Source organism: Lepidochelys kempii, chromosome 7, assembly GCF_965140265.1.
Source record: "Lepidochelys kempii isolate rLepKem1 chromosome 7, rLepKem1.hap2, whole genome shotgun sequence".
In the NCBI taxonomy this organism is placed as follows: Eukaryota; Metazoa; Chordata; order Testudines; family Cheloniidae; genus Lepidochelys; species Lepidochelys kempii.
In genome coordinates, this window is record NC_133262.1 from 109,615,606 (window position 1) to 109,630,083 (window position 14,478).

General features: G+C 42.6%; 1 protein-coding gene across 1 annotated transcript in view; it reads left to right on the forward strand.

The window, feature by feature from the left end:
• Positions 1 to 304: 304 nt before the first annotated feature.
• Positions 305 to 14,478, forward strand: part of EIF3A (eukaryotic translation initiation factor 3 subunit A) — a 49,290-nt gene continuing 35,116 nt past the window's right edge. Inside the window, exons 1-4 of the mRNA XM_073354221.1 lie at positions 305 to 455; positions 11,757 to 11,947; positions 12,342 to 12,478; positions 14,141 to 14,304. Of these exons, the coding sequence (XP_073210322.1) occupies positions 407 to 455; positions 11,757 to 11,947; positions 12,342 to 12,478; positions 14,141 to 14,304 (541 nt within the window). The 5' untranslated portion in view covers positions 305 to 406. The remainder of the gene's footprint in view (positions 456 to 11,756; positions 11,948 to 12,341; positions 12,479 to 14,140; positions 14,305 to 14,478) is intronic.

The window sequence follows — 14,478 nt, forward strand, 5'->3', positions numbered from 1 at the left end:
CAAACTCTCACTAGATAATTAATTTTTTTTTTTGGTTACTTTCTACAGATTGTAGTTTTTACGCTCGAGGAGCCTGGAAAATCGTGACACTCAGGATGAGAAAAGAAAAGGACTTGTGCCACCTTAGAGACTAACCAATTTATTTGAGCATGAGCTTTCGTGACAGCGCTCTACCCCCTCCGCTAGGGGGCGATTCTAGGCGGGACAGTTGCTCCCTGCCGGACTGTACCCTCCCCCCCCGCCCCCGGCAGCTGCACGTCAGGAGGAGGGATTTCCGGTTCTGGGCACGTCGGTGCGGGTGGGTCACGTGGTGCTCTCCCTTTCCGGCCCAGCAGGCTGTCTGGCTGGGCGTACGGAGCCATCCGCCGCCGCCCTGTGAGGAGAAGCTGCTGCCCCCGCCGCCATCATGCCGGTGTATTTCCAGCGGCCCGAGAATGCCCTGAAGCGGGCGAACGGTGAGTGCGGGCGGGGCTCAGGGCCTGCCCCGCTCCCCTCCCCTCCCCGGAACGTGTCCCCTCCGCGGCCCATTGTAGCTGGGTGGCGAAGGCCCCGGCCTAGGCCTGGCCTCGGCGCAGGGATCAGCAACCTGGGCGGCCAAGGCAGGGGCAGGGGCCTGGGGGCACGTTCAGCGTTTCCCTCGCGTTGGGCCTCTCGCCCGCCCCTCCCCCGAGCAGCAGCAGACGGCACCGCCGGGCTCCTCCCTCGTGTGGGGAGTCGCCGCCTCAGCGGGGCCCTACTCGGCCATGTGGCGCGGGCACGATACGTGCGGCAATAACCCCGCACGGCTGCCCTGCGCTGCCTGTGTCCGATTCCGAGCCGAGGCGCCTGGGGACGGCAGCTGCCCCGGTTCTGTGCCGCACCGAATACGCTGCTGGCCCTCAGCCGATCTCATGTAAACGCCGCCTCTCACACGGCAGCATTTCCTAGACTGCACCTCCCAGTACTGCCGCAACAGCCACTGCCTCTGATGAAGGGAAGCCGTCAGCGATTGTATAGCACACTGCGTGGCGCCAGGGGGAAGGCAGGTCAAGGGCACACGCCATTCAATTTCTGTTTGTACTGTAGCAGCATCTTGGCACATGAATCCATAATCAGACTCTGGAGACGCTCAGTAAAAGGACAGCCCCTGACTCTAAACATGCACAAATTAAGGTGTGACAGAGCGCTGCCAGATGGGTGAGACAACCAGTGTTACAGTAAAATGAGGAAAGTATTGGACATCGCACAGACCTGCCTAGCCAGTTGACAAACTGTTGTTTACACACAGTAGTCGCTGGGCAACTGACATGGTATTGATGCAGAGTGAACCGAACTTTGTTTATTAAAGGTGTTGTATGAGAGACCTCTGCACAATACATGGTGTAGAACTCTGTTTTTTTCTCAGTACATTTGGCTGAATCGGTCCTGCTGGAATATGAGATATGTATATGTGGTCAACTACTTTCCCCATATTGTTCTTTACAGGCCCCATATTTAACAATCCACTTCTAGTTAACTGATCTTATTTTATAGACAGCAAAAATATCAGTTATGAAACTCACTGTATAAACAGTAGTATGCTGGGACATATGCACACTCGGTTTTAAGGCTAATATCACTAAGGACTGCTGCTGAAGTACCCTATACCAGCTTCCAAGAACAAAGCCTGACTGGCTGTGGTTATCAACAGACTCCTACCAAATTGAATGTACAGATTTAACACTTTTTATCTTCAGTTTTAAATAGCCAGCAAAAACCATCTGAAGAGATGGTGTCTGCCTAAGGCTCTGATCCTGCTAGGTGTTGCCAGCTTCAAAACAGTAACGTGCAGATCTGGACCTAAAGGTAGCACAAAGTTATATTGGATGGTACATGGGGTTTGACATGGCACCTTAGGAGGTGGGAGTTGTGTTTTCAAGATGGTCCTGAGTGCAGGTTTCTCTGTCACCTTAATAATGAAGGCTGGAATTGTCAAAGCTGCCTAAGGGAGTAGGCCACCTAACTCTTAGGGTCCTTTGAAAATCCTGTCCAAAAAGACTCTGCCCTCCAAAACAATGACTATAGTAATCTTTAAATTACATCTGTCTGAATGACAGACAAACTACCCAGGTTCTGTATTTCCTGCCCTCAAGATGCAGGTCAGTCTTTAGTTATTCATCTAATCGCAAAATGCATAGGCATCTGCCATGATTTTGAAAGCACTTCATAAATATTAATTAAACTTCACAATTTCGTTATTTTGATTTTTATGGTACTTTACACAAATTTAAATAATACTTAACATGAAGATTTAAATCAACATTTATAGGACTGCCATGGTGAAATAATCCCCCAAAATGATCTTCATAACTCTGGGATATGGGGGAAAGGAAGATCTGGTGTTTGTATTTTGTATGTGATATATTGAAAAGTGGGTGGCTGTATTTCGCATTTGCTTCAGTTTGTGAATGGGCTCTACATATAGCCATATGTAGAGCATGTTCCAGTAATCTTATCATAAAGAAACAAAGGCGTAGATAATTGTAGCAAGCTCTATGTCAAAAAAGGATATTTTTTCTGTGTAATCACAGATGGGGTAAAAATCGCAGTTGGCCACTGCCATTGATACGGTTTTTCCTATCCATGCACACAACTAAAACTCTCATTCAGGCTCTCATCATATCACATCTCAGTTATGGCATCATCCTTCTCTCTTGTCTTAACAAATATGGCACCCCTTTATCAAACGTAAGCTGCTTGTCTTCTTTTTCAAGGCTCTTCACAACCTATGCCAGTCCTACCTATTGTATTCACTAGCAAAATGACAACTCCCACTTCTGATTATGCCAGGCTCCATCACCCACACGTTATAGTCAACGGTCACCTTTGTACTTTCTCCCATGCTGCCCCTTATGCTTTGGAACAGCTTTCTGTACACATCCTCAAAGCTATCCCATTTTCCTCCTTCAGCTCTCTACTTAAAACTCTCCTCTGCCATAGTGCCAACAAAAAACTTGACCAGTTAGGCCACTGGTGTGTCAAGACTACCACCAGTCATGCTGACTAATACTATCCTTGTACTCCCTTGTCTGTCCACCTTTTGTCTTACATTTAGACTGTAAATTCTTTTTGGCAGGGATTGTCTTTTTGTTCTGTTTATACAGTGCCTAGCACAATGGACTCCTGGTCCATGTCTGGGAGCCCTAGTGACTATGCATAATAACAGGTTTCAGAGTAGCAGCCGTGTTAGTCTGTATCCGTAAAAAGAAAAGGAGTACTTGTGGCACCTTAGAGCCTAACAAATTTATTAGAGCATAAGCCGATGAAGTGAGCTGTAGCTCACGAAAGCTTGTGCTCTAATAAATGTGTTAGTCTCTAAGGTGCCACAAGTACTCCTTTTCTTTCTAGTGACTATGGTAATACAAATATTTAATAATAATACCTGAGAATTGAGAAATGGTAGAGAATTTAATATGGTTTCTAGTGAGAACTTGTATTGCAAATAGTGGACATGCTCCCTCAGGCAAGGGTGTTGCCCAGATTTTAAGAACATAAGAATGGCCAAACGGGGCCAAACCAAGCCCAGTATCTTCTGTTCTGATAATGGCCAATGCCAGATGCTTCAGAGGGAATGAACAGCAGGAAATCATCAAGTGATCCATCCTCTATTGTCCACCTCAACCTTCTAGCACCCAGAGCATGGGGTTGCATCAACATTTATCGGATCTGCTCATCTTGCCTAATAGCCATTGATGGACCTATCCCCCATAAATTTACCTAATTCTTTTTTTAACCCAATTATACTTTTGGCCTTCACAACATCCCTGGCAATGAGTTCCACAGGTTGACTGGGCGGTGTGTGAAGAAATACTTCCTTATGTTTGTTTTAAACTTGCTGCCTATTAATTTCATTGGGTGACCCCTGGTTCTTTTTTTATGTAAAAGAGTAAATAACACTCATTTTTTCCACACCGTTCATAATTTTATAGACCTCTATCATATCCCCCCTTAGTCATGTCTTTTCCAAGCCAAAAAAAATCCATCTTTAATTCCTTCTCATATGCAAGCTGTTCCATACCCTTAATCGTTTTTGTTGTCTGTCTCTATACCTTTTCCACTTCTAATATATCTTTTTTTGGGATTGGGTGACCAAACTGCAGAATTTAAGGTGTGAATGTGGGATGGATTTATATAGTGGCATTATGATATTTTTGGTCTCATTATCTATCCCTTTCAAATGTTCCTAACATTCTTTTAGCTTTTTTGACTGCTGCTGCATATTGAGTGGATGTTTTCGAAGAACTATCCACAGTGACTCCAAGATCCCTTTCTTGAGTGGTAAAAGCTAATTTAGACCCTGTCATTTTATATGCATGGTTGGGATTATGTTTTCCAATGTGCATTACTTTGCCTTTGTCAACATTGAATTCCATCTGCCATTTTGTTGCCCAGTCACCAAATTTTCTGACATGCCTCTGTAACTCTTTGCGGTCAGCTTTGAACTTTACTATCTTGAGTAATTTTGATTCATCTACAGATTTTGCAACCTCAGTGTTTACCTCTTTTTCCAGATCATTTATGAATATGTTGAACAGCACTGGTCCCAGTATAGATCTCTGGGGGACGCTGCTGTTTATCTCTCTCCATTGTGAAAACTGACCATTTATTCCTACGCTTTGTTTCCTATCTTTTAATCAGTTACTGATCCATGAGAGGCTCTTCACTCTTACCCTATGATTGTATACTTTGCTTAAGAGCCTTTGGTGAGGGACTTTGTCAAAGGCTTTCTGAACGTCCAAGTACACTATATCCACTGGATTATCCTTATCCATGTGTGTGTTGACACTGAAAGAATTCTTGTAGATTGTTGAGGCTTGATGCTCCTTTACAAAATCTGTGTTGACAGTTCCACAACAAATCAAGTTCATTTATGTCTGATAATTCTGTTCTTTACTACTTTTCAACCACTTTGTCTGGTATTGAAGTTAGGCTTACTGATCTATGATTGCCAGGATTGTCTCTGGAGGCTTTTTTAAACATTGGTGTCACATTAGCTATCCTCCAGTCATCTGGTAGAGAAGCTGATATGGCTATGTACTTAGTAGTTCTGCAACGTATTTGAGTTCCTTCAGGACGCTTGGGTGAATACTAGTGACTTATTACTGTTTAATTTATCAGCTTGTTCTAAAACCTCCTCTGACACCTCAATCTGGTACAGTTCCTCAGATTTGTAATCTAAAAGGGATGGCGTAGGTATGGGAATCTTCTTCACATCCTGTGCAGTGAAGATTGATGCAAAGAATTCATTTAGCTTCTCTGCAATTATCTTACCTTCCTTAAGTGATCCTTTAGCTCCTTGATCGTCCAGTGGCTACACTAATTGTGTGTCAGGCTTCCTGTTTCTGATGTACCTAAAAAAAATGTTGCTGTTAGTTCTTGAGTCTTTTGCTAGTTTTCTAACATTATCTCTATCTTGTCAGGATCGAGCCTCAACCAACTCCCAGACTCTCATAGAAACTGGATCATTTGTTCCAGTCTACCAGCTGGGTCATATCCTATGAGAGGAGATAGTTCAGCCTTTGTATTGGATAGCTGATAGCTTCTTCATTTAGGTGATATAGTTGAAAAGAAAAAAATAGGATTTAAGGACGATGGGACAGAAAACAATAACACAAAGTAGGGTGTTTTGCATAGCCATTGAAGGATGAATAATTTAAATTTGGCTACATTTAGAATGATTAATCTTCCACATCTCAACTATAGTGATGTAGAAGGGCTGTGCTGCAGTTTGGCCCTTCAGGAACTCTTTGGGTGCTCTTGCTTTTGTTAAATTACCATTAATTACCTGATCTACTGTAAGAACTTGTCCTGCGTGAGCTTAATGCCTATGATTTTGAGCTTTTAATTTTTAATTGTGTGCTGTAGTCAGCACTGAGAATCATGACTGGACAGACTAGCATTCTCACTGCAGGACTGAACTAGTCTGTCATGTTTGTTCTCATAGGTTAAAAACCTCCAGTTGCGCAGTAATTGACCCATGTGCTGTGTTCAGCAATAAGAACAACCTAAATTGTAAACTGTCTGTAGTTTTATTTAAAAACATCATGGTGAATTTAAAATTATGCTAAATGTCATGGGATATCCAGATTTTGTAACACTGTAATTTATATACTGTTTTACCTACAGAGGGAGCAGTCAGTTCCTCTTGCGTGAAATGACTGCTCACATAAGCTAGCCTCCTAGCATTTAGTAGAGTGGTTCCAGAACTGAAATGCCCCTTTTGTTCTTGATTTATATTGTGGAAACCATTAGCCATATTATAACTTTATTTCCATTTTTAATGTTCTGATCTCTTAAAAGATAAATACTGAATACACATGTAACTTTCCCATCTTTCACCACTTTCTGACAGCTAGATGTTTTTTGAAGGTAACTCTGACTGTTAGACTGATACAGCAGGTGATGTGCTGCTTTGGCAGCTTGGATTTTCTTTTGCTCTTGTGTTACCACTTTGTCATTTCTTTGTTTCTCTGATCCCCTCCTCCATTGCCTCTGTCCTCACTTATTGTGGGGGATACCACCAGTTTTTAAGGATTTAGGAAAATACTGACCCCATTACAGTATTGTTTACCTCTACCTTTTACCTGATTTGTATTTCTTCCTCCTCTTTTCTGTCATCATTTTTTCTGTCCTCTTCATCCTCTCATCTCTTTTGCCTCCCTTTTCCAATTTTTTTTACTGCTGTTGCACAGTTTAAAAATGCCTTTTGTTAGTGCGTGTGTGTATCTTGGGAGTTTTGTGTGCTGCTCCAAAGTAGTTTGCTCCTGAATGGCTTGGTGCATTTCATGCTCCACTTTACACATGCTACAGGGAGGGCAAAATTGAGCCATGATTACAATGTGAGGTCCTTTTAATAACTGCAACCACTCAGCCTCTGCACTTGAGGGCTGGTAAGGGGTTAGCAGTCCCCCTTGATGGCATGATCCTTAAGCCTGGGTGTATATATTTCCCTGTACATTATTAATAATACTTACATAGACCCTGATCCTGCATTTATAGCCAGAGAGGTAGACCTTTGCTTTGTGCCTGTATGGAACTCTGATGTCACTGAAGGACAGAGCCATAGGGTATGTCTACACTGCAGTGTAAGCCTGTGTCTACGGGACTCAAATTCACAGACTAGGTGTTTCAAAGCCCATGCTTAACTGTCCACACTTATTAGTAATCATGAGTTTAGAATTTCTGGTCTTGGGTCTCACACCAGCACTCATGTGTCCACACCGTACTGCACAAACCTGAGTCAAACCAGCCTATCCCAGGCTTCCTAGTACCCTCCCCAGCTGTAGCTCTTGGTTCATAGTGCACTGTGGGAAAACTTCACTCTACACCCAGCAGCACTTTACTGGAAGTTGCCTCCGCCCACCAACACATCCAGCTGAGCTGTCTTTGGGTCTGTACCAGCGTCTGGAGCCAGTCTGGAGGTATCATTTAAAGAACTTGTACTGCTTGCGCTTTCACTTCAGGAAACAGGCAGAGCATCCATGAGATACTGGTGCACATTTGGGCAGTGTTTTCTGTGCTACCGAAGCACATCTAGAGGAGGAGAACAGTACAGACATGGCAGAGTCCAACTGGCAGATGTTTGCTTGTGGCTCTTGGTATAGCTGCTGATACTCCTTCTCAGGACTGGCGCCTCTGGAGCAGGACCATAAGCAGAAACTGGTGGGATCTTATCTTACGGACCTGGGATGACCAGCAGTTTGTCCAGAAGTTGTGCATGAAGAAAGTAACATTTCCAGAGCGCTGTGAACAGTTTGCACTAACCCTCCAGTATCAAGACACACACATGAGGGAGGCCATGCTGGTCCAGAAGTGGTTTGCTATAACTATCTGGAAGTTAGCTACTCCTTATGCTGCAGATCTGTTGCTAATCAGTTTGGTTTGGCAAGTTGACTATAGTAGCAGAAGTATCTGAGGCAGTATTGCATGTGATTTATCCAAAGGTAGTGGGCATAAACAATGTCCCTGAAATAATTGCTGGTTTTGAGAGAATAGTGTTTTCAAACTGCCCCAGGACCATTGATGGGACTAATGTTCCCATAGTTTATTCTCCTCAAGGAGCACAAGAGTACGTAAACTGCAGAAGGGTATTACTCCATTGTTATTCAGGGTCTTTTCGACCACAGAGACTGATCCGTGGAAAAGTGCATGATAATAGGGTTTTCTGCCAATTGGGAGTTTACCTTCATGGGCAGACTGGAACCTACCAGATGACATTGTCATACTGTTGTTCTAGGAGACTCGTGTGTGTTTTGCCTGGAGTTATGAAAGAGTACTCTGATCACAGAGACGCTGGCAAAAAAAAGGTTTAATTACCTGCTCAGTAGGTGTAGAATGGTGGTTGAATGTGCATTTGGTGCTGTTTACAGAATCGTTTGGAATCCTCTGCATTATTGTGGCTTGCTGTGCTCTTCACAAAGGTTGTGAAGCCACAGGCAAGCCATTTAATCTGAAGTGGATGTATGATAGTGATGGACTGGTGGACCAATACACTCCACCAGAAAGTGCACCTGTCACAACTGGTGCAGGATTCACTCGTGCAACAGAAATCAGGGATGCTTTGTGCACTCACATTATGAACTTGCATGGACCAATGGATGAAGGAGAATAATATGCTTCTGAATGCATCTGAATAGCAATATCAACAATAAACTAAGTATTATCACTGCGGGAGGGGTAGTGATTGTTATGAATTTTTAATTGAGGATGAGATAACTGCTTACAGTGTGGTAGTGGGGATGGTGGGTTTTATGCATTTTTACTTATGGATAAGATGAACTGTGGTTTTTACTTATGGATTTGAAAAGATGTTTTGAGATGTTTTGTCATATACGACTTCCCAGTTATGCCTCCTCATGTTTTTTATCTTTATTCTTTTAAATATATATTTTATGCAGTTCATCTGTAGTGATAGTAATAAACTTTGTTATTGAATACAAAGGCTTTATTTGTCATTCTGCAATACAATCCTGTTAACAATATTAAAAGCCTTATAGGTAGGCCAGCTGCCATGAAATGACCAAAAGGGAAATTAAATAAAATCAAATGCATATACAAAGAGTGAACAGTGCAAAACCATGAAACTAGTGAAAAAAAATAAATAAATTGAAACTCTCCAACTTATGAGTGTCCCCTACCTCCCCATTCCTTGCCCTTCTAGGGCATGTTGTGTGCACTTGGAGCTGCATGGGGGTGGAGGACTGCACTGGGTATGTTTTCCCAGTCCAGCTAGCGTTCAGTGCTGGTTTCATGGGCCACAGAACCGTAGAATTGTCCAAAGAGTTCCTGGTTTGCAGGATATGGTGGCATGAAGGGGACTCAGGACATGGTGCTGGCTTAGCAGGTGCGGGTGAATCCAGGAGCCTGCACTCTCTTCGCTGTTAGCAAGCAGCCTCTCAAATAGGTCTTTCTCTCAAGTGACATCCCTGCTCAAAGAACTGCACTGCAAGTATCTCCTCGCACTCTTTGAATCTCTTTGCCTTTCACTCTTTCGTGAATTCTTCTCCCTCTTGTACTGGTGGTTGCCCCTGTCCAGGATGTCTGCCAAGAGGTCATCTCAGACAAACATCCTCTTTGACTGCCTTTTGGCAGTGCGACACCCCAGGTTCCTGCTGGTCTGTGTCTGGCATGGAGAAGTAGAAAATATCAGCTTGAAAACAGAAATGAAACAGGGCTGTTTCAGTATTACAGAAGTCTATATCATCGCAGAAGTGGCTTTGGAATCTCCAGGACAAAAAAATGATACTCTGAAGGAGTTTTACAAAGTATTTGGAGAGCTTAAATTTTTAGTCCTGTTCTGTGAACAGTAAGAGCTAGTATATGTAAAGCCTTCACGCACAACAGAAAGGTGAAATTTACAAATGATATATCTTTAAAAATTGCTGACCACTTCAGCTTGGGGTTGGGGGCAAAGGTGTAAACCATGGAAGTAAACTTGCTGTGGTTTACTGCCTATAGTTTCACAATCCTTTCAGGCACTCGGTATTCTGGAAATTTCTGAATATTAAAGGTATATTCTGTTCCAGACTACTGGTGGCAAGCCAGCCATTTATGCTAAGGAGGTTTTCAATTTGCAGTGAGTGAGCAACACATCTATGAGTGGAAGGGGCTGGTGACCTGCAGAAGAGGGCCTAGAAAAATCACCCTGCTCTGAAATGTGACTACCCTTCTGGTGTTTATACTATGGGAAAAGTTTGCAGCACCCGGGATTGGATCAAAATTCATAGGGAAATGAACAGGGCTCCCACTGGCTGGGCTCCCATTGTTAGTTCCCCTCCCTTCTCTTAGGGTATTTAGTAAAAGTCACAGGCTCCCGTGAATTTTTGTTTGTTGCCTGTGACCTGTCTGTGTCTTTTGCTAAAAATACCTGTGACAAAATCTTAACCTTAGTCATGAACCAGAAATCTCTCATTTGTATATTAATAACAGACATGGATACAGAAACTTACCAGGCCTCAGGCTGCTTCTGCCTTTTCTGTTTCTGCTGCTGGTTCTGTGGCAGGCTGCTCCTCTGGAAAGTCATCAAACAGCTCCTGTGAGCATGGCCCCGGATGTGCTGTAGCTGCTCTGGAGGCAAAGTGTCCACAGGGACTCGCATGAGCACCTGAGTCACTTTGTAATAGTGATCCGGTGGCTGCTGCCCTCCTTCTGGTGCTGTAATACAGTGCTTCTCAAGCTATCTGATGTGGGGGACCAGCATTTTTTTTCCCCAATGTGTGTGCAGACCGGCAATGGTCCGCGGACCACCACTTTGAGTAACACTGCTGTAGTAGATTCAGGGGGTCAGAAGGTCACCATCCTGGCTGATTGGTTGGCTCAGTGCTTGGTGCAGTTCCCAGCACCTGGTCAAAGTCCTCACAAAAGAGGCAGGATGAGTTCCCAGAGGTGCTGTTCTCATCCCTGGCTTTCTGATAGTCTGTCTGGATCTGCTCTCTGCATTGATCACCTATCCATTGAATCCCCAGCACGCCAGCTTTTCTGATATTTCTTGGTACATGTGGTCATTTCTACTATTCTTACTGGAGTCAGCTGTCTTGTTCACCTCACACCAAAGATGTACCAGAATCTGACTATGGTCCTGTGACCAGGTGTGCCAGCATGCTTGGCAAAGGACTACTTGTTCCTGGCCACAGCTAACACAGAAGGTGATTCAATCTGTTTTCAGTTCAGCAGTCAGAATAAAATGGAAGGATTAAACACAGAATATACTTGAATCAGGGGGGTTGCGTCAATTTCCTGTGGTCAATTTGCGAGACTTGGGATAGAAATGCCAGGAATCACTGGGTCATAGGATTGTGGGATAGCATGGGGAGACTCTCAGGACACAATGCTGAGAACCTGGTCCTGTCCTGACTTGTGTCCACACTGCAAAATGATAGTTTGGACTTGAGTCCCAGTGGGACTTCGGCACTGACCCCACCCCACTGCTGGGCTTTAGGGCCTGGGTCCTGAAGGCGTACTGGCCTGAGTCAGGCAGATTTGTGTATGGACAAAAGGCAGGTTTGGGTTTGAACCTGAGTTTGAGCCCAGGCCTGTGTTGTAGTGTATACATGATTACATCAACTGATATTTTCACTCTGGTCAGTAAAATAAGATCAGCCAATAAAATGTGACCACTGGTTTACTTTGTTACAATTATTAATTCTAAATTACAGTGTGAAATATAGAAAATGTGTATCTTAAGTGGAAGAACTTTTGGTTTGCATATGTAATTGGTCTAATGAAGAGTTTATTTTCAGAATTTCTTGAGGTTGGCAAGAAACAACCTGCCCTCGATGTTCTTTATGATGTTATGAAAAGCAAAAAACATCGAACATGGCAAAAAATCCACGAGCCAATTATGCTGAAGTATCTGGAGCTCTGCGTGGACCTCCGCAAGAGCCACCTGGCAAAAGAAGGATTGTATCAGTACAAGAACATTTGCCAGCAGGTAGGAATTGGGAAATGTTCATTTTTTTTACCACCTGCAGCATGATGTACGTTAGAGTTGTATATTTAAAACTTATATATTACTTCTAAAACATAGAATTGTTTTGTATCCAGGGCCCCAGTCCTGCAAGTCGCTGAGGTCTGCCAAACGGCTTGCAGGGTTGGAGTCTAGATTGCAGAGCACCCAATATAATAGGTTTCCAGGTCTGATCGGTATATCTAGGCACTATTATAAATTTAATCCAGGTAATAAATAATAACTTGATCTTAGATTTATGGTCTTATTCTATATAAGCCTACTTTAGATATTACCACCCTAATTAGAATATATGCTTACAATATTTGTTTCCCACTGTGTGGAGAAAGCCACTTCAGATGTTCTGCTCTTGATCTAGGTGAACATCAAATCCTTGGAGGATGTTGTTCGAGCCTATTTGAAACTAGCTGAAGAAAAAACTGAAGCTGCCAAGGAAGAGTCCCAGCAGATGGTGCTAGACATAGAAGACTTGGATAATATTCAAACTCCAGAGAGGTAGGAGGTCTTTTTTTTTCAATTGTAAGCCCTTGTAACGGTTTGTCTCTTTGGTGTGTTTACAGCACCTAGCACAAGGGTATCTTAATCCCCTATGGAGCCTCTGAGTGCTATCATAATATAAATACTTTCTACTACTGCTGAAGGCTATGCTTCTGCTGTCTTTTTAGATAGGACTTAATGTAGCTCTTACCAGTTGTACATTTTAAAAATAGATTTTCTATTTAACTTACAGGTTCTGGTTTTGGATTTGTGGTTAGGTTTGAGATAAGAGGTTTATCTTATTTATCTTAAAATTAAACCATCAGTATTAGAAAAAGTGTCTTTATTGTATAAATGAGATATCTGACTTGTAGAGTAAATGTGGTAAATTTTGCTCAATTAATATCCAGATTTTTTTATGATGTGACTTTATTAAGGCAGATTATGTATTTAATAATATAAATGGTTCTGTGAGTGTCTGGGAGTTGTTGGAACCCAATTCAAGCCATCTAAACATTAAAATGCTTGACCATGGTGTCAAATCTTATCTTCTTGACATCATTTTAAATCTAATTAGGCAGTTCTCCAAAATCACCATTTTAAGAAGGAATGTTTCTGGGGTGTGTTTGTGTTTGAAGTGTCAATTAAAACCATCTTTAGGAAAACAAACTACCTGGTGATTGAAGGGATTTGTCTGTAGGCTGGGTGGTGGGGAAGAAATGATTTTAACAGCCTGTGACAAACGTAACCTTAACAAAAATGATTATTTAGTCAAGCATCATCCTGTTCAGAACCATGGAATATGTAGTTGGTCAGGTCTAGGTAAATCAATAATTATTGGTCTAGTGCATAGGCATGTAAATTCACAAATTTAAAATTTGTTAGGATATTCCTGAAAGTGTAAATTTACTTTGTATTTGTAGACAACTTGATATCTTGCAGACTTTAAGAAAAGGGTGGATTTAGTTAGAAGTAGAAAAACAGACATTTTAAATAAGTAGGATGTTGAGCAAATACACATGGAAGCTGTCACTATCTGCATATCTTCTAGACTTTTAGAAAATGTATCCTTTCATATTGCTTAGGCATATCGCTTTAAGGCTCGCGGTCTGTTGTGAAGGTTATAGAAATCAGTGACTATGACCTTAAACTGTTTTCAGATCTGTTTTGTCACATGTCAATAAATACAAGAAAGCATCTGAATCAGTTGCTGGTCCTTCTGGTAGCATTGCAGGGGAGTTGGGGAGGAAGTCTGGGCGGGTAGGAGAGCAGATCACACAATTCCAGATGTCTGAATCTGGTAGAGGAGTCTACTGCCCTCTTGGTGGAAGAGGGAAAGACTTTGTAGATGAGGTGTTCCTAAAACAGTCTTTTTTTCTGGTGTTGTGAGGAATACCAGAAGCAAGGAAACCTGGGCCTTTCAGGGCTGCCACCCAGTACCATCAGCCATCTAATTAGGATGCAGCTTGAGCTGGAACAGGTTTTGAATTTCACTGACAAACATGTGACTTCTTTTTAAATTCTTCATAACAGCCAAAGTCTTGGGAATGTGTAAAAATATACAGTAAACCTTAGCCGTTCAAGTTTGACTGGGCTGTTTTGTAGGTCCTAATAAAAAAGAGGTAAGTGAGTGATGAGGGTGGGAACTGTGGGGACTAACTGTAACTTTCTCAATTATAGTGTTCTCTTAAGTGCTGTAAGTGGGGAAGACACTCAAGATCGCACAGATCGGCTGCTTTTAACTCCCTGGGTTAAATTTCTATGGGAGTCATACAGACAGTGTTTGGACCTTCTTCGAAACAATTCTAGGGTGGAACGCCTCTACCATGATATTGCACAGCAAGGTAAAATCAAGCATGAACTGTAAATTACAGTGTGATTTAGGAATATGTGTGTGTGCACACCCTCAGCTGAAAAATTACAGATTACTTTTGCTTGAATAAAGCTATTGGTGGAAAACATTAATCTCGCAGGCTTCTGTGTGTTCACGCAATATTTTAGAAATTCCTGAGGCCCCT